At 35.7% G+C, this 27,669-nt stretch overlaps 1 protein-coding gene across 1 annotated transcript; it reads left to right on the top strand.

Annotated features, from left to right (window-relative positions):
* The first annotated feature begins 418 nt into the window (after positions 1–418).
* LOC129256043 (cortactin-binding protein 2-like) lies at positions 419–26,431 on the top strand. The gene is made up of 16 exons (XM_054894353.2): positions 419–1,794; positions 2,395–2,494; positions 3,303–3,453; positions 4,174–4,392; positions 9,045–9,162; positions 9,984–10,177; positions 11,502–11,622; positions 12,330–12,499; positions 13,421–13,507; positions 13,958–14,057; positions 14,950–15,184; positions 17,118–17,414; positions 17,868–18,043; positions 19,047–19,229; positions 19,465–19,564; positions 20,008–26,431. Exons 4-16 carry the CDS (start codon positions 4,216–4,218, stop codon positions 20,375–20,377), a joined length of 2,328 nt encoding a protein of 775 aa, XP_054750328.2. The 5' UTR covers positions 419–1,794; positions 2,395–2,494; positions 3,303–3,453; positions 4,174–4,215; the 3' UTR covers positions 20,378–26,431.
* The last annotated feature ends 1,238 nt before the right edge of the window (positions 26,432–27,669 follow it).

The raw sequence follows: 27,669 nt of genomic DNA, 5'->3' as shown, positions 1-27,669 counted from the left end.
CAGTCTCTTGACCTTTCACATTTTCTCTGCAATTCTCCAAGCTGCCGGTTTGAATTCTTCTCCCTGATGTATGCCAGCCAGTGATTTATATGTGTACCATGCTTTTGACATGGACAGAGATTGAGAGATGTAGTGAACATAATGGTAGAATTTATATAATTAGATAGTTTTTCGTATGTAAAAGGAGATAGGCAGGGATTTTAGAATCAACAGTTACGAATGGTTTGGGATTTAGAAAATGAATATGTGAAATATGACTATTTAGAGGCAACTTTTATTGATATTCAGGCAAGAGATGGAATGAATAAAATTCAGAGGGGAGGTGGGGGGGGGGGGTAATCAATATCATAACGCGAGACTCGCCAAAATGAAGTAAGAACATCAGGTGGGGTTTTAAATGTAGACGTTTCTTGTATAGGGCCCATTTGGTTTATGCTTAAGCGAACTTAGTCTTACAGAGACCTACCAAAGCCTATATAGCATTGCATGTGGATAAGAAAAAGGAGAAAGAAAGAAGGATATCCTCTCATCTTTCAAAAGCTAAGCCCACTTCCTAGTAAGTGGTGTTCACATGTCATGAGTAGGTCAGAGAAACTTCCCATAGCAGTAAATGTTCGTGGAATACATGCTACCTCTCAACATTCATTCATACTCACAATTTTGAACCTGTTAATTAAAAGGCCAATGAGCATTATTAGAAATACATGCCGTGAAATGTATCTATTTAATGTTCACCTTTTACAAAGTCTTTAAGATTGTTGCGTTTGTCTGAACAATAATTCTTGGTATAGTCTTGAAATGTTTGAAGTCTTGTTTGGAGTACCGATGTATGTTATTGGGAGTTCTGATGTTTTTAAGCATATCGTAAATTGGAGCATGGGATTTTAATATCTATTCATTTATTTTAATTTTTCAAGTTTCACCATTGCATACCTTGAATCACTATTTCGTTTCTGTCATTCGGGAGACATCTCTTTTCACTACTTAAAAGTTTGATAGAAATCGCATCACAGCTACATTTTTTTAAATACAAGTTTTTAATTGTGCTTTGGGTTGTCACAACCTGTGTTATAAGATCTTTATATAGGCTACTGTCCTCAGACCTTGTTCTGAGAACATGTTTATTTAAAAGACATGACCTAAATCTTTGAAACTAATGAATGCTGATGCTGTGTTGATGACATACAGACAATAAAAGCAGTTGTGAGAGTGAACTTGTTTTCAAGCAAGATATTTTACCAGCGTGGTATACCTTCTGCAATGATAAGAAAGTTCTTTAACACTCCAAGCCATGTTTGTTTACTCTTGAAGTGACTTCCGTTGCATATCTTGAGCTGTGCCATGTCTTCCTTTAGTTGTGATAGATCCAATTGCATTTCAGTTATGCTTAATTTTGATATCAATCACGTCCCAGGATGTGATGCATTGTGATCAACTGTCAATTTTTGATTGATTTTGATTAGTCATCACAGAAAATAAAGCCTAAAATGAACCCTTCAAGAAAATGGGCTGCAAGAAGATAAGTTACAATGCACAGATGATGAAGCTTTAATTCTATCTTCTCTTTGCCCCCTCCCCTTTTCTCTCCTCCATCTTCATCCCATGCAGGCAGTCCCCCTTCTCTAACCCGCCCCACCCTGTGTCCCTCGGCCTGGGAATCCCCTCTCCACCAGGCCGCTAGACAAGGGGACACGGCAACGCTCTGTAGGCTTATAGAGGAGCAACACGATAGGACTTCACCAGAGAAAGATGGCTCTACCCTCATTCATGCCGCTGCTTATGGCGGTCAAGTAGGTGAGTGGTGCATCATGGGGAGGGGTTGGTTACAAGAAACTGACTTGCCATGAGAGTGCAATAATATCAATTGCCAGTTTTGAAACGATGTTGGTCAGGGGTCCATTCCATAAAGTAAAGCAATATTCACTTTAATTCAATTCCATTTCAGTTGATGCAATGCCATTCAATGCAGTAGTCCAATGACTTATGCAAAGTTTGCATAAAACATGATTTACGAAATAGAGACTGTATAATAGTAATACATTTATAAAATATTGAATGTTAGTTGATGGAGACATTGATATTTAAAGATTGGATGGAATTAAAACCAGCCCAAGATTACAGTTAGAGGGTCTGTTTTGAATTAATGAAGATCTAGGGCCCATTTCATAAAAATTGTTATAATAGCAAATTTGCATTAACAGTTTAATAAAGCTCCTGAAATCATTCAAATTTATTGGCTAATAGTAAATTTGTTATAGAAATTGTGCATTTGTTATAACAAATCTTTATGAAACAGGGGTCTATATTAAACTGTGCTTGCATATATCTTTGTGCATGTACCTTACTGCACATATTCTTTAACCAGTCTCTTGTTTCTGCGGTTCTGTTTTACAGATAGTATAGATTTATTAGTAACCTTAGGAGAAGACCCCGATACAGCTCAGTCAGAAGGACTCACACCCCTACATGTGGCATCTGGAGAGGGGCATGAAGGGTAAGGAGTTCCTCTTCTAACAATGGCTTCTATCCAGAACTCTTTTAATTCAAGCCATGATTTATGTATATAGAATCAAGAGTAACCAATATGTGGATCTTGTTTGAAAAATGTTTTATCCAATATGCCACACCCACTTTGAATAGCCCCTGAATTAAACCCAACCTACTCTTATACATGTAGTTCCTTGTGAATGTTTCATATAACTGTTTGTAAGTTATAATTACAAGCAACTTTACAAACGACTCGTGAGCCTTTCTTGTGGTATTTGTGTGGATTTAGATCCTAAGAAAGGGTCACCAGGCGTTCGTATAGTCTCTTTTAACTTTATGAAACACCCACCTGGACACTTTCCCAGGATGCAATACTTTGATAACATAGACTTGCAATGTACGCCCGCAAATTATAAATCATTTACCACTACCCTTGACAAGATTTGTGCCACAATTTGCCAAGAAACAACATGTTTACAGGGTGCTTTCAAGTATCCCTGTTTTGCAATAAAGATTGAACGGCTATCATTACTTTATCAAAATTAACACTATATTATTGACTATTTCATAAAAGTGTATATGTATCAAGATTTAACATGCACAAGTATGGGACTACTTCAGGAGATGCAATTTGTTCTAAAGCCAAGAACTCAATCGAGTCAAATTCCCCTTTATTAACAAAAAAAACAATACAATTTCTGTGTTTGTTTTGACTCTATATATAATTTCTGTGTCAATATTAGGTCTTATCAATTAACCTGTCAAGTAAACCTGAAAATGCTAATTTGAGTTCGTTTTACTCCTATTCTGTGTAGATGTGTGAGGTTTCTGTCTGAGCATGGATGTAACCCCCTGTCCCGTGATTCACAAGGATGGCAACCAATACACTGGGCCGCTGCTAGTGGACACGCCTCGTGTGTCAGAACCCTACTGGATAATGGCTCCAAACGTGACTGCATTACAAATGTAAGATTTACACAACTATTTATGCGTCATACATGTATGTATTCTGATTTATATGATTTAAGTATGGTTGTCCAATGCAGTGTATTTACTTCAGGAGAAAGTTGTATGCTGATCTTGCTCTTTACTGTCATTGACAACTTTGTTCCAGCTAATCAGGACCATAATGCATAAAAGTTATTATTATGGTAAATTTGCAATCCAATGGTAACTACCATGGTAACAGTACTCAACAGCCAATCAAATAGCATTTATCATTGGGTGTCAAAGTTACCATAAATGTTATGTAACAAGGTCCAGAAGTAAGGATGTCAGTAGCTAATAGTTGTCACTTAGAAATTTGGAAAAGAATGTTGTATCACCTGACTAGCCTTCACCCAATTGTTTGATGAGGAATCTCAGAATCTTTATACTTAATTTACAAAACTTGAAACCATTCACAAACGATATGTTATCAAAGTATCCTAGAGAAATTTTAGGATGACCCATCATATAGCTCCATATATATCACGTCATATAGATTGACTGGACCCCTCCCTGCATCTGCTGGCTACGGTCCGATGGGTACATGTAGCTCACAAGCCTTGCTCTTCCACACCCCAACCAGTCAACAACTTGATTTTCAGATGCTGTCACAGATCAACCAAGAAATGACACCCCAACCTGTCTCATCAGACCGACCTGTACTTATATCATTGTCTTGTCTTTCATCCAACCTTATAGATTGGCTGGACCCCCTTCCACGCATCTGCTCGTTATGGTCAGATGGGTAGCTTACATGCCTTGCTCTACCACACACCAACCAGTGAACAACCTGACCTTCAGATGCTTTCACAGATCAACCAAGAGACGGCACCCCAGCCTGTCTCACCGGACTTACTCAACATGATGGACCATGATGGATGGACTCTGGCTCACATTCTAGCCTCGACTGGACAGAAGGTGAGTTCACATATGTCAATCCTGCGATTCTCATTGTTCCTCTGTTTTTTCTTCTGGATAATCTACCTCCGTCACTGCATGATTCTTGTCATCGTGCATTGGAATTGGTATGAAATAAACAAACGGCAATATTCAAAATGAAACTAGAAAAGATGATGTTTGAAGGTTTGCATGGTGGTATGAACAATCGCGGAAGTGGTTTACCATACACCATGTTTAAAATCCTAGAAGGGCTGAGGTAAAAGTGAATAGAGGTAGAAGTGAAATAGAAAGGCAAGAAAGTGGAGGTTGGGAAGAAGAAAGTTCACCAGTAAAAACCCAAAACATGCAGTGTGCTCTTGCTTTTAGATTTTCATATTATTTTTAAGATCAAAATGATATATAATTGACCAATTAACTTTATACTTTCATCTTGTTCTATCAAAATTTGTAAAAACATATTAATTTTGTGATTTGTTAAGTGAATAAGAAAGTCAGATTATGATCACTTTTCTAAGGAGCTCCTGCTGCCAGGTCATTGTGATCCTTGAAGGGAATTCACTCAATCATCTTATCACTCCCTCAAATGGCACACTGCAAAATTCTCTCCAGATTATTGCTAATCCGTAGCTCCTAATCCTGTTATATTTAGCCACGTTTTGATCAAATACGATGTGTTAGCAACTCATCTTCACCTACTCAAACCATAGTCACTGTCAATTAAGAGTCTTCCTCTAAACCAATCTAACATTTCCTTAAAAGCGCCTTCTTATTTCCTCCCAAGCGATTAAACATCTGCGATGGTGGGCAAACAGTTATGAGGATGGCATCACAACACTGACCAGTGGCCAAAGTTGTCCCACTTTGTTTGCATGATGAAGATGACTTTACAAATTTACTTCAATAGCAGCTCTCTGTGAAATAATTGAAAATGATATGTTTTTCCATGTTATTCCTTTATAACTTTCTTCCCCCATATGAAAACATCACTACGGGATTTATTTTGTAAATCTGGGCCCTGTTGCATAAAAGCTAATTTTAACTTTGCCGTTGAATGGTAACTTGCATGGAATACTTGATTTTGTTGAATATTTAGCATTTTTACCATGGTAGTTACTATTTGAGGGCAAAGTTACCATAATATGTACTTATGCAACAGGACTCTAGACCCTGTAACTCTGTGATTTGTGATTAATTGCAAATTTCAGTGAACAATATTGATTGTTTACAGGTCAGTGTTTTGAAAAAAAGAAGTACATTCAGCAGTGTTTTTGATTGGCCATTGACATTAAGCAATTGATTGCAAATATTTGTGTTATGAGGGTCCTAAGGTCTTGTTTAATATAACTAGATATTGAGGCTTCTTTTTAAAATCTAGAAATATATGACACTATTCCAAGCCAATCAAATTATGGGTTTTCAGTAGCTTATAACCATATCTTGTTACTTGCCACTGATAACAAGTTTCATGAAACCTTGCCTTGTTTTTCATTGTTGGAATGGAGGATATTGAAAGCTGTCAGAGGACTCTCGACCCCTGCTACCGATATCATAACAACAGGAAGTTTTCTCCAAAATGCATATGTTTTTGATTGCGTAAAGATCCTTGTATTATCATGTGATTTGATTCAGATCCAGCTCATAAAGTCATCTTGTGTGATGCATTAAACTCCAATGAGATTCATTTGTCTTGATGTTGTAGCCTTGGTTTGGAGAACCCTAGATAAGTGTTGTTTTTCAGTGAGAGGTTGAATCTGAGAATTGTACCATTTTATCTGAGGAAAGGCACACCCACCCCTTTACTCAAGTATTGTGTAAATCAACAAAACTAATCATAATTTGTTGTTATTAAGAAATTACATTAAACACCATTAATGAAAAAAAAACTGGCAACAATAAATAATAACTTGTTTTTACTTGTCAATAACATTCTTCTGTGTAGGGAAAAAATAAAAACCATAAAAAACTGCATGTGAACATAGTCAGTAAGGACCCCCCCCAAAAAAAAATAATAATAATAATGATGATAATAATAATATTAATAATGATGATAATATTAATTAATCAATCAAAACTTTTTTAAATAAATAATTGAATTTGTCATATAAATTTAGTCAAATTAGCTAGATGTTTGAGAAAATTCATTGAAAATAAAAGTATGGAATTTGAAAATGTTTCTTTGACATTTTATTTCTAGGGAGGGGGGGTGTTACATGTATATAGTATGAAAATGAGATTTTTTTGTTATTTAATCAGAACCTGAAATTATTATTTGAGTCTAGTTTTAATCATTCATCAGCTATTTTGTACAGATACTTGATGCTAGTCAGTAATGAAATATAAATGTAGAGGAAACCGCAATGCACAAACATGTTTTGATAAAGTATCTTATTGATTTTATGTGTATGACCAGCTCAATTGATTTTCATGGTTCATTAAAGGTATTGTGACGTTATCTCTATGTCGACCGATGAACTCAATTGATATATAACTCTGTTCCTAGAAACTATAAATATCTGAATTAAATACAGTGTATTGTTATGGTTTGATTGGCTTGTGCCATGTAAATGTGACCAGCTCCAATAAAATGAGTTTTTTTTTATTGCAAAGTTATTTCCAAGGTGCGTCTTTATTCAATTGAAAGAAAAAGCAACACTTTCATGATACACATTTACAAAAAATGTCAATTTCTCCAAATTGTTTGATGCTGACAAGAGCCCAATTTGTTATTTTGCTTCTCAAGTATATTTTCTTCTCTAGTTATTATAGATTGTATTTCCAATCTCTTTATATTGAACATTTGCATTTCAAAGTGTATTTTCACTATAATTCTATATCATCTTGAGTCTATCTCCTTGATGTACACTGCACTATTCTCTGATTTCTCCATGTTATCCTGACATAATAAGATTTGCTGGAATAAGTTGATTATGGAGTGGATTTCCTGTATGACAGGTGACCACATAATGCACTGCCCTCTGGCAAAGACATGACAACCTGTATGGCTGAGAGAGGAATATTCACCAGTCTTCATGTAATCTCTTTCGTGCATCTTGGGTAGAACATCCTCTGGAACATCTGAAAATCTTGTATATTTCGTTTTTTGTGGGATATAAATAGGCAGTCACATGTTAGAGGCAGCTACATATGAAACTGTCAATTGTTCATGCCTCAAATTTCAAAGTTTTAGGGCAAAACAACTTTTCCAAAGGGCACACATCAGAATACAAATGGGGAAATCAAATAGAAATTAAATTTATCCAAGCCCAATGAGAGGGCCATTGAGGCTAATCAACGAGAAATCATAGACAATGGCCTTAGTGGTAATGGAATGATTTAATGCTTGCATTTTCCATGTACAAATGTCATGTAATTTTCAACTGTTTAAGTGATTAAGCCACTTTCATGTATTAACACATACTCACACACATGTAAGAATTACCTGTAGACCTGTCATGTTGCATTTTTGTTTAGAAATAACATGAATATTCACCCCTCTATAGGTGCAGGCCTTCCAAATCAAATTTAATAAGGATGTTCTGCCAAAGTGAATTCAATCGAAAATTTCGGATTGGATTTCGGAGGCAGATCAATTCACGTGAATCAACATTTTGTTCGTTTTATCACGTGAATAGTGACTCTCTTGATTCTCAAGGTCACAATTTCCTTAAATATGATCGCAAGAATTTTTGTTGTTGTTTACGGAGGCACAAATGTAGCCCTGTCTATATACATCATGTACACCATCATGCATTGGGACAATGTTATCCCGATCACTCCTTTAGCAATTCCCCTTTTGATTTGCCCCTAATCTTAAACTAGATTGTCCAATCGCCCTCTAGGGCTATAGAATATTGATACAGTTAGACAAAGTACATGTGATAAAGAGAACCTCCTTATTCAATCATCATGTTCGTCCCCTGGCTTCGTTTCTTACTGTAATGCTCCAGCGTTACCTCTTGTCAGCAGTGATTACTGTCGGTTGGGGTACCCTCTTGACGATAAATGCTTCAAGAGGCTGAGGGTGCTACTATCCTTAGCAAGGAGAACAGTTTATGTTGCTGAAATTTTTAATGTGGTTACTTTTTCAATCTTATCTGTAAAAGATTGTAATAACTCAGCACATACTGGAAATCAACCGTGAATATATCAATTGCATTTATTTGTATGTTACATGGCTGTGACGTAATTGTATGGTGAAGTCTCGATTCCTATAGTCCTTGCAATCAGAATAATTCTGCAATTTACCAAACATTATGGCTCTATCTTTATGAACTCAATATTAACTGAGACAGTGGTATCAATTTGTGGTTTGATTATGGATAGACAAATACTTACACAAACCTAAAATGAGGAATTTAGTTCATAGGCTTACATGTATTTGGCACTAAACATATTGATTAACGGGTATGACGTTTTTTTTTTCACTGTTAAAATATGAGGAAAGGGGCAGAGCACAGCAAATACACAAATCATACAGTGTAAATTAAGTTTGATCATCTTTTGGCTATCCATACACTTAGCACAGACTGAGACCATGGCTCAAGTTAAACCACACTTCAGAGTACAGGCCTATGGTTATAAATTATATAAAATGGATGAAAATGAGACAAATCAGTTCTCAGTGTAATTCTGTTATCACATCTCTGTTTTGTTTACTGTGTATTATATAGGAGATGCTTGTCGCCCTTCATCAGTACGGTGGTGTTCATCTCGCTGTACCTGACAGGAGAGGGCGTACTCCGTGCGATGTTGCTTCCGACTCCTGCAAAGAATTCCTAAGCAGCATCAGTAAGTCCTTATATACAATTTTATATTACTAAGTCAATTCTCTTGAATCTACTAAATCTGCAAGCTACATGTAACTGCTCATAGTGATAGGCTCCTGTGTATGAAAATCTAGTTTGATTTTATGAATTTTATGTGTTTACTTTCATTGAGTACGGGATAGATTATTTATTGTTCTCTTAATTTCAATTTTCATTGTTTGTATCTTTGCTTGAATGTAGAAATAAAACGAATCCAAACCAAATATTTACATGACAGGGTGCCATTTTCAGAGATGTGCATGTAATTATGTTGATCAGTTAATCCTGTTTGAGACGCACTCTTATTTTGATAGATAGGTAAACAAGTATTCAGAGCAAAAGCCTGAGATGAGGCTTTAATGACTAAATACAGTCAAACCTGCTTTGAGTCCTTATAGAGACCACAAGATTGGAATCCCTTGAATTATTTTCCCCATTGAGACATGTATGAAATGAACCTATCGATAGAGATCACCTGCTCATAAAGACCGCTTTTCCTGTCTCCCTTAGGTGGTCTTGATATAAAGATATCACTGTATCTTTAAGAGTGTAGATTGATTTCTTTTTTAATCTGATAGCAATTTTTTCATCTTGGAATCTCAAGGAAGGTTGTGAAACCCTCGTTCTGTTCTCAAAAAGACCACTTTTATTGTCTTCTTTGGATGGTCTTCATGTACAGGTTTTACGGCATCAGGCCTGATATTTCAATTGCAGTAATGATTTTGTTTACAAACCCAAAAGGAGCCAATTCTTTGAATTTCAAGTAATCCCGATTTAATCCTGCTTCTTATGTTTGAATTCCAGCTGAAGGCAAGACTGTCCGAGTGATAGTGGACGTTAGCCAGAGTTCGATGCCTTCCAACGACCTTTCACCCCACCTCCTCGGCCAGAAGGACGAAGCCTCTCAGTTTGTAATTGGTCAGTTGTCTGTCCTATCAGGAATGACATGGTCAGCGTTTGACCTGGCCATCGGCTCGGTCCTGGCTAACAGCTGCAAGGTCAGTCACTTCTGTGTGTTATCTCTTTTTATCTAAACACATCATCTGTCCATTAAGGTTCATTCAAACATGATGCAAAAAAAGATAAGCACAGCGCTTTCATTAAAGTGCCTGATGAGATATCGAAGATTACCTTGATGCTGAAGGACAAGTTAACACTGACATGAAATTAGTTTGAATTAAAGCAGACAGAAATCTGAAGGAAAAAAAACATATTAATGACGATAAGGTTAAAATCAATCTAGAATATTAGCTTTATGTGTTTTATTTCTCATTTTTCTGCTGAAAAAAACAACATAAAAATGAAATTTAGATTAAATTGTATAAATAATATCATCTTAATTTTTCTTGGAAGTTTTGGTTTTGTAACTTCAGCTACCTCTTATGTCATGTGGTGTTGGTAGCGTGAAACAAAATGCAAATATTGACCTCTTTTTAATTTGTCACTTTTAACTCTTTTGATTGATCCAACATGTGTGGATGAGGTTGAAGTCCTTTGGTGGTCTTGCTCCCAAAGGACTTGCAGAACAAATTGTGTTCATAAAGTAATTTACAAAGCATAAAGCAATGACCCTTGGATTGTCACCTGATAAATGAGGTAGTTAACCTCAGAGAGCATTTACTCACTTCAGGTGTAGCTATGTGTACTCCATAACCTTTTACCTGGTTTGAAAAAAAATAGTATTATTGGTCTTAACCTTTGTTGATAGTGAAGAGAATACATGTAGGTAACTGTGTGGAAGAATTAAAATAGAAAAAAATAACATATGTAAATGAATCAATATCAGAATACTTCTATAGTTTGTTTAATATGATATTGATAATGATAGTTATAATTATGATAATAGTAGTTATAATTACTTCATATCAAACATTGGGGGAATTATTTTGTTCTATTTTATAGTTCCAAATTCTCTGTAACATATATTGTTTATTCCCCTGAACATCACCTGCCCTATTGTAAATGGAATAAACACATTTTCTCCTGAGGTTCTCTCTTGTGGTGATCCCCCTTCCTTATGGTAGATATGAGGCAGATAATGATAAAATGATGATGAGGAGGAGGAAGGGAGGATGATGATGATGATGATGATGATGATGATGATGATGATGATGATGATGATGATGATGATGATGATGATGATGATGATGATGATGATGATGATGATGATGATGATGATGATGATGATGATGATGATGATGATGATGATGATGATGATGATGATGATGATGATATGCTACTACTGGTGGTGGTGATGACGGTGATGATGATGATTACAATGCTGATGATAATGATTGATAGATTATCTATTATCATTGACAGATGCCTGAGAGTGACAATGAACTACCAAGTCCTAATAGTGATCAATCTCCGACAAACGAGAACTCACCTGAAAACATTGATATTGGATTAGGAGTCAACAGCATTCATAGCTATGTAGCAGGTGAGCAGAGAAGAATTAATACATTTAATAATAATAATAATAAATTGGTACTTATATAGCGCATAATCAATTGAAATTGCTCTATGCGCTTTGTACAAATTGCTCTCCAATATTACAGTTACACTGCAACAAAAATAAATATGTTTTCAAATTTCTTTTAAAAGATTCAACAGAAGTACATGATCAAAGGTGAATTTGTAAACTATTCCGTAATTTGGGACCGCAAAAATCAAAACTAGCTTCCCCCCCCCTTTGAAACCACTCTAGGAATGTGTAAAATTGTAGTGTCTTCACTAGAACAAAGTCTATAATGTGGCCGGTGTGGGGATCTAAGTAAATTATAGAGGTATTCGGGTGCCATTTTATGCATACACTTATAAACTTAGTGTATGCATAATTTCTATTTTAAATTAACCCTCACAGGAACAGAGTTTTCTGGTGGTCTCTTAAATCAGCTTTCATTTTCCCATCAAATAGATTATAACTTATGATTAACAAACCACATAATAGTAAATTTTTTGCAAGGTGACAAAAAAGTGTCCTGTCTGTGTATCATTTTTTTTCGCCTCGTGACAATGATTAAATAAACAAAATGATGCTGAACTTTGTTATGCCATCCACAAACCAATGTTGTGACATTATTCTATTGAAAATGCAAGTACAGGGATGTGTTTGTGATATTTCTGTCTTTTAAATATTTGTCCTAGGAAACTTGCATTGGTCAGTTGGAGAGACTCCTTCCATGCAACCACATGAAATCTTCAATTTGACCTCTGATATTGTCATCAAGCTCCATGGCAACCAAAACGGCCGCTTGGATCAGCTAGCCTTTGAAACCTTCCTGCCACTACAGATGATCCAGACCTATGTTAGAATTGTAAGTTGATCCTTCTTTACCCGGGTAAGGTGGGGGATGTTAAATTACTTCCCTCGTTTCCCAGTCTTCAGGCTTTCTTGACAAAAGTGACACAAAAAGTGCAATTTCATAAGAAGTACCAAGTATAAACCATTTCCATGAAACTATGGATTGTTCATTATACAAAGATCTGGCTCCCGTAACGCAAAGGTTAGCGATTGATCGTACGCTTGATTTCTACGATTGATTGTACATTGTAGTCTATGGAATCAATCATAGAAAAATGTTCTACGATCATTGTTAAGTTTTGTGTTATGGGCCCCTGGAAGTGTTTCATGAACGAGTTGTCAAATGTTTTATCCTACAAAGTCTGTTTATCCAGACATTTGTGCTTCTCACCCAATCAAAACCATTGAAAGTTTTCAGATCTGATAACTGGTCACACCATAACCCTGATGAAATGCTCTTCAGATATACAAATATATTTTTTTAGGTTGGCATGGGCAGGATTTTTTTTTCCCTGAGGGGAATTTAATTCTTCCTATAAATTTCATTTTGATCAAGAATAAGCTGTGAACAATATTTTGTGGCTCTTATGGGAGAATTTTTACAATATGGGAAATTATGATAATAATACTCTATTTTTTATATAGTGTGAGCATTGAATATTGGACAATTATGAGTTTTAATTCACATATATTTTATATTTTCTCAACTCCTTGAGGAGCACTCTGCTTGAGTTTGCCAAGCTCATATTTGTAGCACACTACTTTGGCTTTAACACCTGGGCAGAGATTGGCGAAGAATTGATTGGCATCTTGAAAAAAGACACTTATGCCACAAGGAAATTGAAACTCATTACCTTCAGAATGAGATTCACAAACACGACACTATGATACCTTATTTTTCAGTGAAATATCCTTTCTGTTTTCATTCATATAGATTAAGCAATATAAAAGTGTTCTGTTGTATGGATCACCCGGTTCTGGCAAGTCAAGACTAGCTGTTAAACTGGCTCAATTCATTCAGGTATGGTACCTTTTAGAAGAAAAATTGAAAAAAAAAAATTCTTGCTTAGACTTTTTTTGAGAATGTTGTAACTGTGTGAGGAGCCAACTACAGGGCCAACATTATTTCTCACTTGTTCTGTCCCAAACAGGTCTTGTTTGAATTAATATGGTGAACAAACCATTTCTATTAATGATGAGTGATAGATATGTTTCTCATGTCTGTATCAATAAATTTTAAAAACAAATGTTTGTCCTATTTCAAAGTTAATCATTTAATTAGTACTAACAACATTTTAGTCATATCTTGTATCTCTCAGTAGAATGCAATAACGGTGACAATATGTGTTCGATTAGCACACTCTTTGATATATGACTCAATACAAAGTAACATACATGTTATCATGATTTGATTGATTCATGTTCTAAAAGACGTTGTTGCATGATTAAAACTTTTTTATATGATTGACAGGCAAAGAACAAGAATGATAGAGTGGAGTCTGACATGACCTATGCCTCGTTAAATTCATCATCTACTCACAAAGACCTGTGCAAGTTGCTCCTTAGCAAAGGTATGTGATGTGTTCTCTTTTTCTTTCTCTTAACTCAAAAATGGGGTGGGGCATGGACATTGTAATCACTCTTAAAAAACTATAAAGAAGTTAAGAAAGTCTAAACTCAAAAACATGCTCTAACTATTAAAGAGTAACATGGGCAAAGGATGAGAAGAAATTTTTGTAGTCTAATTTTGAGACCCATCATCTAATTCTGCGACTTTCCACCATGGTGATCGTAACACAAAACATAAGCGTTTGATCATAGGGCTGACACTTATGCTTGATTTATCGTGCTATGACCTTGTCTTCACCAGAAGGCATCTCATCTCTTCTTGAGTTTCTCAAACCTTGTCGCTCTGGTCTTCACACTTCTAAGACTTCTACTCTTGAACTTTCTATTCCAAATTGAGACGGTCAGGGGGAGATCGCGCATTTGCATCAGCTGCTCCCCGTCTATAGAACAATCTTCCAACTTTTACTATTCCGTGACAACGTCACAGATCATGCAATCTCTTGGGCGAGGTGACTCTATGGGGCAAGTCCCGTGAAGGGACAGCGCAGGCACAAATCCGCGTTCCGCTGAGCGTGTGGCACCAGGAAAAGGCAGTCAGCGCAGCGCGTTACCTATATTTTGGTTCAGATTAAAATAGGATGAACTACGAGTACAATAACTAGATTATAAAGATCTATTGTTCTGCCTTAGTAAATGTAGGATATAAAACAAATATACCAGGCTATGAGTAAGTATTGCGGGAATTATTCATCCTCGGTTGTACTGGAAAAATAGTGATGCCAGTCCAACCTCATACAAATAATTCCTGCTATACTTACTCAAAGCCTGGTATATTATTTTTTAAAGTTCTATGACTTAATATTATCTTTACTATTTCTTCTTTCACCAATCCAGGATTTCTTGTCCAGGCTATGTCAGGCAAGCCTAACCCATCCCACAACAAATCAGTGCACATCCTGGTTCTTGATGGGTTGGATAAAGTGGGCGTGGCAGGTCTGTTTGCCGACCTCTTACCGCTGATAGAGAACAGATCGAATCAGAAGACCGTCCGGCTACAAGCCTTGTCTGGCACTGCCTTGTTTACATTGCATGAGAACTCCATCATCATTGGTACCGTGGACGGAGTGGGGTAAGATGGCTTCTTAGTTATGGATTGGCCACTTGGTTTAAAGGGATACTCCAGGCTGAAGTAAATATGATATGAACAGATAAAGAAAAATCAGATAAACAAAACACTGAAAATTTGATCAAATTCGGACAAGGATAACAAAGTTATGACATTCTAAAGTTTTGCATTTTCCGTTGAAACAGTTCTAGGCATGTCTTCATGAATATTCAGTGAGCAAATTGATGTCATATCCCTACTTGTTCTTTTGTATTTTATTATACGAAATAAGGTTTATTCAAATTTTTCCTACAAGAAATTAAAAACTTGGATTGACAACTGAATTAGTGGATTACATTGTAGATATTTCTTGCCGCAAATTATTTCATTATAAGGGAGACATATTATTCACACAAGTATGAAATAATGAAACAATTATGATTTCATGTGATAACATGAGAAAAAAGAAAATGGGGATGTGACATCATCAGCCCACCTAATGAATATTCATGATGACATGCATATAACTGTTTTCACAAAATATTGCTAAACTTTAAAACTCAATAACTTTGCTATTCGTTATTCGATTTTAATGAAATTTTCAGCATTTTGCTCTGAATTTTACTCTATGTATTCAGATATGAATATTATCAGCCCAGAGCATCCCTTTAATTCCACTAGGCATTCGCACTACGCCTTAGATTGGTTCTTATTCCATGCAGTTTTATCCATTCGGTCTATTACTAGATTTCTTTAATCACTTAGTCTTAACCTTTTTCTAGCTTTTCCCATTGACCATTCCATCTTATGCTCAGTCCATCTGTTTAGAAGAGCTGCCACTTGGTTTAGACTAAATAAGCATTAGAGGAAATGTGAATTCTCATTTATTTGTAGCATCATTCCTCAATGCATTTTAGGATGTGGTCAATGAAAAGTTGGTTTTTGTCTCACCTGCATAGCAGAGTGAGACTATAGGCGCCGCTTTTCCGACGGCGGCGGCGACGGCGGCGGCGTCAACACCAAATCTTAACCTGAGGTTAAGTTTTTGAAATGACAGCATAACTTAGAAAGTATATGGACCTAGTTCATGAAACTTGGCCATAAGGTTAATAAAGTATTACTGAACATCCTGCCTGAGTTTCATGTCACATGACCAAGGTCAAAGGTCATTTAGGGTCAATGAACTTAGACCATGTTGGGGGAATCAACATCAAAATCTTAACCTAAGGTTAAGTTTTTGAAATGTCATCATAACTTAGAAAATATATGGACCTAGTTCATGAAACTTATACATAAGGTTAATCAAGTATCACTGAACATCCTGCATGAGTTTCACATCACATGACCAAGGTCAAAGGTCATTTAGGGTCAATGAACTTTGGCCGAATTGGGGGTATCTGTTGAATTACCATCATAACTTTGAAAGTTTATGGATCTGATTCATGAAACTTGGACATAATAGTAATCAAGTATTACTGAACATCCTGTGCAAGTTTCAGGTCACATGATCAAGGTCAAAGGTCATTTAGGGTCAATGAACTTTGGCCAAATTGGGGTATTTGTTGAATTACAGCCATAAATTTGAAAGTGTGTTGGTCTAGTTCATAAAACTTGGACATAATAGTAATCAAGTATCACTGAACATCCTGTGCGAGTTTCAGGTCACATGATCAAGGTCAAAGGTCATGTAAGGTCAAAGAACTTTGGCCACGTTGGGGGTATTTGTTGAATTGCCATAATATCTCTAAAGTGTATTGGTCTAGTTCATAAAACGTGGAAATAAGAGTAACCAAGTATCACTGAACATCTTGTGCGAGTTATAGTAGTTTTCAAAATCAGCACTGCTGCTATATTGAATCGCGTGATGCAGGTGAGACGGCCAGAGGCATTCCACTTGTTATTTTAAACATCATGGATCAATGTTCTAAAATTCATGTTTTATTGTTTAATCTTGTAGACCTGGCACGGATCTAACAGTCCAGCAGCACTTCCGTTGGATCCGGGTAGATTGGGACCAGGAACCATTCCGTAGCATCCTTCCTCGGTATCTCTTCAGGCGTCTGATCCATGAGAAGGATGGCTGGATACCCACCTCTCCTTCTGATGATACCTTGAGAGTATTGACATGGGTGTGTGGTATCTGGAAACGACTCAACGACGCTCTGGCTAGACTCTCCATGCCCGAGTTCAGTACCGGCCCCAAACAGTTCTTCACTTGCTGCATCAACGGCGATGCTCCAATGTCCATATTGAAGTGAGAATAATTCTCCTAAATCTATATTCTAGGTTTGCTGTACACTTTTTTTCAGTCTTGAGCTGTTAGCTGGGCAGTACCATACATTTTGTACGTCTGACCTTTAGTTACGTCCCTTTGCATTTAGCCAGCGTATGATGAGACCTTGACATAAGACTTGCCCTTTTGTAAACAATATAAATTGATTTTTTTTTTATTTATAATCAAATGTTTTTTTAATTTTCTATCTACAAAAAACAACAAGTACAATCACTAAAAAGTAATTACCATGCAACAAGTCAGTGAGAACAAAATGATATTAACAAATTGAATTCTTGATATTAAGAAATTGGATGAAGTGGAAAATGTTGCCATACATACGTTGTCAAACGCTAGCATAAACATCTAATTGTGCCAGCCCCTTAAACTAAGGTGAAAATCCATGCTAAAGTGTATGTTCTTTACCATATACAGATGGTTATGTCTTCTATGGAACTGCAGTCTAGCACCTCACATCGAAGACACCTTCCACCACAATGGACCTACGGCATCATCTGCTCATATGCAGCAACAGAACATGGCTGCGAGCACTGCCCTCTATGTCCTGCTTCATAAAGCTTTCTTACCAGGATGCCCACTGAGTGATGAAGGTAAGACCGCTCTTCTCGGAAACATAGTCCTCAAGGAGTAAATTTAAAAAACTGGCCAGTAGTTTGTTGTGTAGAGTGTTTGAGTTTGATCATCTATCAAATTACAGTATTTATGTTTGTGTGTAATATTTCTTGGAACATGATTTTTAATTTGTAGAAAAACCTTTGAGCAGTGCAAATATCAGACTGTCTTGTGCAATATTCATATTTTGTCACCTGTAGAATTACAGATTTTCTTTATTGTGCAGTACTTCAAATGCACTTTCACGAAGCATCCTTCTGTATTTTTGCACTGTCAAATTTGCTCCCAGCCAATAAAATGCAAGCATTTCTGTCGCTTTTAGCAAATGTAAATCACTGACAAATTGCTTGATGAAAAAGTCCCACATAATGATAAAGCAGAGTCTTTCTAATTCAAATATGTTGGGACCTCAGAAATTAGTTCAACTTAGACAAAATTTAACTTAAAAGATATGTATATCATATTCTGGGTCCCGTCTTACAAAGTCTTACTGGGGTATGAATATAAATCGCGCACTCTCTTTAGACAAAAAATTGACGTTGTCGCGGTTTTACAAGCAGCGACGTCAAGATCAAGAAAAGATATCGTTTATTAGGAACATAGTGCTAAAAGAAGTCACTAAAGGGACTTTATATCGATCGGTAAGTGAAATGGAACAATTTGATTAGATTTCGTCACAGTAATTTATTTCGTGCAATCGTATGGAAGTGTGATTTATTTGGACTCCAGGAATCTCCAAAGAAGTGGAAGGATTAGCTCAGAGAGAGAGTTGCATGCGTCGTGCCTTGATTTTCCTGTGCACGGTGGCATGCAATGAACCCTTGAGCATGATCAAACATGCATTTAGATGTTGCTGTTGCTGGCTTTCCATAGTTGTGGTTGATCGAATCTATCGCAACTCTTTGTATAGAAGGTCAACTTATGCAGAGTCTATTGTACTTGACTTTTTATTTGCTGAATTTAACCTTTGACCCCATACAGAGGCAGACGAGTATTTCTCTGGATTCCGAGGCATCAGTGCCCCTACCATGGACGTTGTGGTTGAGAAGTCTAGCAGTGGTGCTAAGAAGCCCAGGAGGAGTAAGAGTTTGGATCGTAGCAAGACCAGCAACAAGGCTGCAGCTCTGGCAAGGAACCAGGCTCATATGGACCTCATAAGCGCAGGTAGGATATTTTCTAAGAAAGAAGGACAAAAAAATCAAATTGCTGGATGTTTGCAGATGGGACAATTCTATATGTACATTAATTCATAATGAAATATAATGCATGAAACCACAATTTGATGTAGATAAGCCTCCTAAATTGTCAAGATTTTATCTTTATCAAAGCTCTCATTCTAGTATTATTATCGCACACATCATGCAGTGAATATTATTTTTCTATTTATTCCTATGGCTAGATTCTCAGAGGAATGGTCGATCTATGATTCCACGTCGTGTGAACCCTAAACCTCTCAAGACTGTTACTAAGCAGAACTCACTACCTATCAGTTCAACAAGGTAAGGGTTGATCTTTGAAAAATTGCAATAAACCTATGCTTAAACAATTTCATATGAACCATAAATCTCCCAAGACTGTTACAAAACAGAACTGTAGAGATTGATCTTTAAAAATTGCACTTAAACCTGTATGAAAACCAATGTGTGAAACCAAAACCTTTCAAGACTTGTGCTAAACAGAACAAAAAACCAATCAGTTCAAAAAGGTAAATCCAGTAATGATTGATCTTTAAATACATGCAACTCTATGTGATCCTATAATATTAAAATTCATGTAAAATCTAAAACTCTCAAACTGTTATTAAATATAACTCACTGTCTGTCCACTCTATAAGGCAGGTTGAAGTAATGATTAGATTTAATTCTTAAAACATTGCAGTGGCAAGGAAGAATTTCCTCACTGTAATACATTTATGATTTATTTCTATTATTGCATTGAACAGTAAACTATCGGAGAGTCCTGTCATAACACACCAAAGAAGTCAAAGCATCCCATCATCACCAACCGATGACCCGAACCTCCTGGAATCACTCCTCAGTAACCATGCCAACCCTTCACTCTCAGAGATAGAACAACTCATCGAGCTTCAGAAGACTCTCTTTGGCAACGGAGGAGGGGACGGGGAAGACAAAGTAAAAAATAAGGGAATGAAATTGAGCAAGCAGACGACCGGTGCGGGGCAAGTGGGCGTGGTCGGAGGACAGAGGTTTCTACGGAGGGCCAGCGACGGAGCGCCGGTGTCGCCTGGACTGGCGAGAACAAGGACTAAAGATGAGGATGGCGTGTGGAGTGTTTGGGAAGAGACTGTCTGAAGGGATTCAGTCTGTCTATCTTACCTTCATTTACCAGCTTCTGCTCCAATATCAATTGTGACTACTGTGATGATACATGGTCATGACATCACTGATTCAACTTGAGTCCAATGATGTCATGAAATGATGGCGAATATACAATCAAGAGCACCATCTCATGACAACAGTGTTTCGTCAATATTGGTCAGTGCTTTATGAGGAAACATGGGGAAAAATATCCGAGAAGAAAAGGAAAGATGGAAATCTCAGCGAAACATTTTTGCCAGACCTTGGAAATTTGGCTTGTTTCGGTTTAAACCTTTCAGCTGAATCAAGGAATAACAGTTAGAGTGACCAAAATGAATAAATGATATTTGCGGGACTTTAATCAGTGGCTGTGGTTCACGTATTGCCATGCTCTACGATTTTGATCTTACCACCAGTTGAGAAATTAGCATGTTATGACCTGCCAATGAGGGATAGATTTTAAATCCCCTTGATTTACCATTGTCACCTGTGGGATTGCTGACTTGAGGTACGCTTCCATCATGAAAACTACTTTATTTTAAAAATCCAGCCAGAAACGCCATGATTTTATAGATAACAGAAACTTCCATCCTTGAATATATGCATTTTTATGATGGAGTATTAAATTTCTTCCTGCCAGAAAATCTTCAGAAGAATATCGGTAAATATGCAAATTGGAGCTAACCCACCAGCACGAATGATCAATGATCGGTAAAAATGAATCGTTAAATTGGAGAATTACTGAAAACGTAGCAGATTTGTCCTATCTATGTGAATACATCTATTATCATGCTGCTATGTGTCACTCACGTCACATAGTACTGCAATTTAGAAAAAAAAAAATTAAGTTCTTTATTTCAATCAGAAAGCATGAGAATGAGAATAATTTTAGGATCTCAACTTTCTTGGTGATATTCTGATAAAAAACCAGGATCAACTCCAGACGAAACATGAATTGTAATCCACACTTGTATGAAATTATAGTTTTTGGCCCTATTTGAACTTGTTATGATAACAAATGTGCAATAACGGGATAAAGCTACTGAAATCATTCAATTTCATAGGCTGATATTAGAAACTGAATTTGTTATTATAACAAGTCTGTATGAAATGGGCCCTTGATCTTACTTTTTTCATAGTCAAGACGTAGATAACGCACCAAAATTTGCAATTAAAAAACAAACTTGCCATCAATTGCAAAAATTTTGCAATCAATTACAAGAAACTTGCGATTAATTGCAAAAAACTTACAATCAATTGCAAGTATACTTTGGGCCCGACATCAGTCATATATCTTGAAATTAATTGCAAATTCGCGATTACTTGCTTATCTGCTCTTTGAAACAAGAAATGTAGTCTGATTTGCTAGAGCTAAAATTGATCACTTGTAAAATTGCAACAGAATATTTGCAAATGATTGCAAATATGTTCTTGCAACATCCCCTAAGTTAGACAATGGAACCATTGCTGTTACAATACCACTCACTGTCCCGTATTCTGAACTCTTGTGTGACTTGTACCATGGCCTGGATTTGTTGATTAACTACTGAAGTTGATATTTAACTATGGATAAATACTATAGCTTTCTTCCTCATTAAAACATGGAAAACATCTCAGTAACCTCACAATAAGTACACAGTCTAACAAATGATTGACACTTGTTGCTTGCCAGACTTTTCCCCCAGACTTTTCGACCATGGTTTAATGGGGAGTTCAGAATAGCCTCGGTGTTTATTCTTTCTCCGACTAATTTTTGACGTGCATCTGCTGTCCAGAAGAAAACCGCTATCATCATTTCTTCATAAGTACTTAATAAAATAAAATGAAATGACTTAAATCACTGCTCTGTGTACAAAAAAAAAATGTGATCAGTTCTTGCTTATCTCCACACCCATGTTTAAGCTGTTATCTTTGCAATGGTATTGCTTTCCTGAATATTTAATTAGCGAAATTTTGCCATTGACAAAATAACACCTAAGGGTAATTCCAGAAAATATACGTCCAGCTCCCCTATTTTTGCGATCTTCCTGAATTGATTTGTTTCTCCTTTCTACTTCACATGAAAAAATGTTGTCATGTCGGTGCAAGAACACCCTTAACACCACACTTTTGCCCATCACATGCGCGCAAAAATGCCCTTAGCCGTGCGCATAAGTGCATGGTGTAAGGGTATCTTTGCGCACAAGGGGTGCGGGAAAATGTTTTCCTAACGGCGTTCTTGCACCGACACACGTGGAGTTCTGAAATTATAACAGCTGGAGAAGTTCAGAAATAAAGTAAGAAGGGAGAAAATCAGTTAGATGTACAAAAAGGTTGACTATGAGGAAGCTTGTATTCATGAATTAGACTTTAAAAAAACTTAGTGAAAGTATTCACCTCCATATGATCTAGTTAGGGTAGACCAGGAGAGTGTAGATTCATTGCCCTTTAATTGCCAAGTATGTGTGTCCTAGGAGGTATGTCACAAATACTTAGATTTATTTAGAAAGTTGGGCTCATGGTGGCGAGCCATTTTAAAAGACACAGTATACCGGAACTCATGACATCACATATTAAATTTGTTTTATTTCTGTGTGTGCATTTCAGCATTTTTAATACTATATCTCAATGGAGCAAGATGCAAAGAGTCATGGAACAGACCAATCTACACCTATTTCTGTAGAGTACATTATTTGACCATGCATTGGGCCACCATGGACCAATTCGTGTCAAATGTAATGTGTGGAAGTCATGTCATCATGCTCCCCCCATAAAAAAATATGATCAATGACACAAAAATACTTAAATGCACAAAACAATAAGTTCGTGATTTTACTCTATAGTGCTCTTAATATCCCTGGCTTTGGTCACTCAAGCTGAGTGCAAATATGGTCACAAATTGATAGTATTTTCTTTGTTATAAGTCATTGGCTGAAAATAACAAATTTACATACCCATACAAAAATGGTGAGATTATTAAAGTCCTTGATGAAAAGAACAAAATGTAGAGAAAAAAAGGTAATCAGGAATATCAGCTGTATAGTTGTCATCGCATTTACTCAAGAGAGTGCCTTTATGCATCCAGATAAATAAAGTTCTTACTGTTTTATGCCACCGATTATTTGGAAAGTGTGCCTATTATATGTTCTTATGGTGTATCAAGCATCTGAGTTATTTGTGCTAGAACCCTTGATGATATAGATTAGCCCATTAGGATCTAGAATTGGTCCAATATCTAGAAATCTGTTTCTTAAAAATAAAGCAGTAGATGCCGCTGACTGTTCATTAGTTGATGACATGACAATAGAATTGTACTATGTAAGTTAGTATTATACAAATTATTTGTGAATGATATTATACATTCTAAGATAAGACAAAGCATTTTATTTATACTTGTATGAAATATTGATCAATTAAAAGGCTGTATTTTCCTCCTTTTTATATCATATTTTAAGATATATATGACATAATGAATGAGATATTTTTAGCCATCTTTCTCTGGTGATTAGTGTAAATAGAATCTCGTGTGAAAATCAGAAAAGCATTTTAATTTATAAAAGACAAACCAAGGTGTGAAAAAATGTCATGTAAAGAAAAAGAAATGTGTAATGTATATTGTGTACAGGCAACCAATTTTCAACATGTAAATAGTACATAAATGTTTTAAAGCATGTGATCGAGGCACTGGGTTTTTTTCTGTCTTTTTCTGAAAGAGGTCTTAATTCATGAGATTGGTTAGTCATTTTACCATTTTATGAACAAAATATTTTTTTAATCCTGTATTTTACATATACATGTAATGGGATGATGATGAAAAAAAGTATAACAGATGAATTTTTAGTCCCATGATTTTGAGATATATCTGTGAATGATTTTGAGCTCCTGTATGCAATCATTATTTTAACCTTTTGTTATTGTCTTTTATTCTCATACATAATGATCATTTCTTCTTTTTTTCCGGAATGTGTAATATGAAAGTTTCCTACCAGTGAAGTTAGCTACAATTTGATTTTACTTATTTCATTCATTCTTCAACGATTTTGTTATGGAATTATGAAATGTCATTTACTTTTGTTATGCCAGTGTACATGTATTATGCTATCAAATTTGACATTTTAAATTTCATACAAAATGTATTCATTTATTGTGATAGAAGTTTTTGGTTCATTTGTCCTTTTCTATAATCAGTGTGGATGATATTCAGCCGACGCTGTTCCTCATGATAATGAAAATGAAATGATTGTAAATTCATTCAAAGTATGTGATGAGCTGAATAACCATTATTATGATGTATTCAATTGGATAGTTTTTTTTTTAATCCTTATATATGTTTTACTTAGGATATGACTAATCCTGTTTCTTCATTTTAAAGCTTTACATCATTGTTAAGAGATTTTGGAAATGCAAAACATCAGCATATTTGTATAGATGATAAAAAGTGATACGCATTGCTAAAAAAAGATGAGATGATTATGAAATATTAGCTGTTGTTGCTCTAGCATTCACAGTGTTCGTCTTTGTCGTCACTACGGCGGGTGGTACTAGAGCCTGTGTTATAAAACTTGATACAATTACAAATTTGCATTAACAGTTTAAAGCTACTGAAATCCTGCAATTTGATTGGCTGATGCTAAACTTGTTATAGAAACTGGTCAGAACCTTCCACCTCTCAAAATTTCGGATTGACACTTAATGCAAATCAAACCTGAACGCCAATCTTTATGCCGGGAAAACCAATTAGTTTTTGTCTCCCTGAACCCATAATGGCAAGGTATCAGGCAATAGATTTCCACTACGAAATGTCCCTGATTTTCATAAAGATCATAAACTAATCACAGTTTCTTTAATGAAGTTGCTCAAGTGGCAGTTGGTTAAAAATCATACTTTATATAAAAGACCAAGAATAGACAGACATCTCCTTTTCATTTGACCCATAATTAGAATGTGCATCAAAAACAAGCAGTTTCATTCCCATCAACATGTTCTTGGCTGGCACTCTGTATTGTGTAAATGAAATTAAAAATGATTATTGCAGAAGAGATTCAATTAATCATTATACTTTCAATTGTATGTACAAGTCTTGTACATATAGTGATTGGAAGACTTATTTCTATTCCAAAATCTTGTCTCATTAAGAAGAAAAATTGATTTCACGTTTATCTATTACTATACGATCCATGCTGGTAAAAAAGCGAACAAAATGTTTAATTTTTTATTGTATTCATCTCTGTACATCATGAAAATTGTCGAGAATGAAACCAAATGCAAAGCTTAATAATTAACTGCCATCGGGACGAGATGTCCATCATCATACTTAATCTATAATGTATTCAAGAAACTTGGCATTTCATTTTCTTTTCATGTATGAACAAATGTGTATGGAAGGTATGGAAAAAAAAAAGAGACTTATTTTCATATTGTAGTGTCCCATCATTTTTTTTTTATTATCATGCATGCTTTGAAAGACTAGTCGTAGAATGACATTAGAGGTTGGGTTCTTAAAGGTTAATATTATTTAGCTTTATTGTGTGATCAAGGGCCTGGAACACAAAGGTTTATAGCGACTGATGGTACAGTTGATTTATGCACATGGTTGCATTAATGATCAATGTTATGAAGGGTAAAAATCAAACTTACCATCAATTGCTAGTCTTTGTGTTACGGGGTCCTCAACCATGTATTTCAAAATGTTGGGATCACTTCTAAGCCTGTAGAATCTGAGAAATGGGGAGAGCATTGTCTTTTTATTGCCAGTTATTTATAATCTTTGAACCGACACAAAGGATATTGTTTTTTTTTTCCATAGAAAATCACTGCTAGGCATGTATACAACATGGCTAGTATGATAGTAGAAACTCCTGGACTAAATGATTTTGTCTTTAATGATGGCATCTGCTTAATAAAAGTTCAGCACATTCTACGAAATATAAAGGCTATGAAAAATGAAGACGACATTTTATGTATATTTTCTATTGCTTTTCAGAATAAAGTCAATACTCTTCCATATTGGGGTGGGTATGTTTATCATTGTACAGAAGAGAAAATACAGTGCCATGGCGATTCAAGATATTCATCGAGTAGCACTTCTTCTTTTTTTGTCAATTTTGTGTGTGTTGAAAGAGATCATATCTGAAGCCATTCTTCAGGGCCCTGCCTCTTATTTAAAGGAGTGTGATTAAACCTATTAATCTCACTTTTGAAAGCCACCAGTGCCGTAATTCTCTCAATTCATTATAGATGATGATGTCACTGGTTATTCATAGTTGAGGTCAGTTGACTCAATCACACTTATTTTGTAAGACTGGGCCTCGTGTGTTTTGTAGACTCATTCAACAACATTGGTTGGTTTGACTATGGAAAGGCAGTGACACCATAAACTAAAATGCATATGACTTCAAATCGTCGTCTCGTCAGATGACAAATGGTCCATCAGTATGATTCTTCTTGTTTGCAGAGGGCTAAAAAGTGCATTTGCTTTAAATTAGACCTGGAATCGTGGTACTGTTGGCTTTCCATAGCTGAGATCTATTGGATTTAATCACATTTTTTTTTCTAAGATGGGCCCCTGGAGTGCATTTGAATGTGATATGTGAGATGCTGATGATGCAGTGTAGTTAGTGGGTGAGAATCACATTTTAACCGAGAAAAGTAAGAGGAGTGTATGAAAAATGATATTGTGGATGTAAAGTTTGCAGATATACTAATTTTCAAAAAAGCATTTGATATGTTAGAGTGAAAGTTTATTGATGCATGTTTAAAGAAATATTGTTTTCAAGATAGTTTTGGGAAATGGATTTCAGTAATATATGATTCCCGTCTTGATATATTAATGAATGGATGTTTAACTAGAGATGAAACCATCTAGAGGAATAAGAGGGCTGTCCCTTATCTGCTTATACTTAGCATTGAAACCCTTGCAAATCAGATAAGACAAGATAAACAAATCTTAGGCTTGAGTATTACCGGTAGTTCTAAACATGGTAATCAAAACACTTTCAAATTAAAGCAGTTAGCAGATGATAGGACATTATTCGTTAGTACAGTTTGTTCAGGTAATGTAGCTATTGACATCTAAAAAAATTGAACCGTATTCTGGAATTCATTTTAAATTTCTGTGTCTGGAAAACAGCAATCCAACAAATAACATTGGAAACATATATGGGAAGATATTTATGTAAAGTCACTTGATATATTTTTTGCAAAAAATAAATATAAAAGTTTAGAAATGAATTGGTCTGAACAAAGACATATAAAACAGCTGTTGCATATACATGTATGGAAACGGAGAAACCTCATGCTAAGAGTGA

Source organism: Lytechinus pictus, chromosome 3 (assembly GCF_037042905.1).
Source record: "Lytechinus pictus isolate F3 Inbred chromosome 3, Lp3.0, whole genome shotgun sequence".
Classification (NCBI taxonomy): domain Eukaryota; kingdom Metazoa; phylum Echinodermata; class Echinoidea; order Temnopleuroida; family Toxopneustidae; genus Lytechinus; species Lytechinus pictus.
This window is presented reverse-complemented; position numbering and strand designations above follow the sequence as displayed.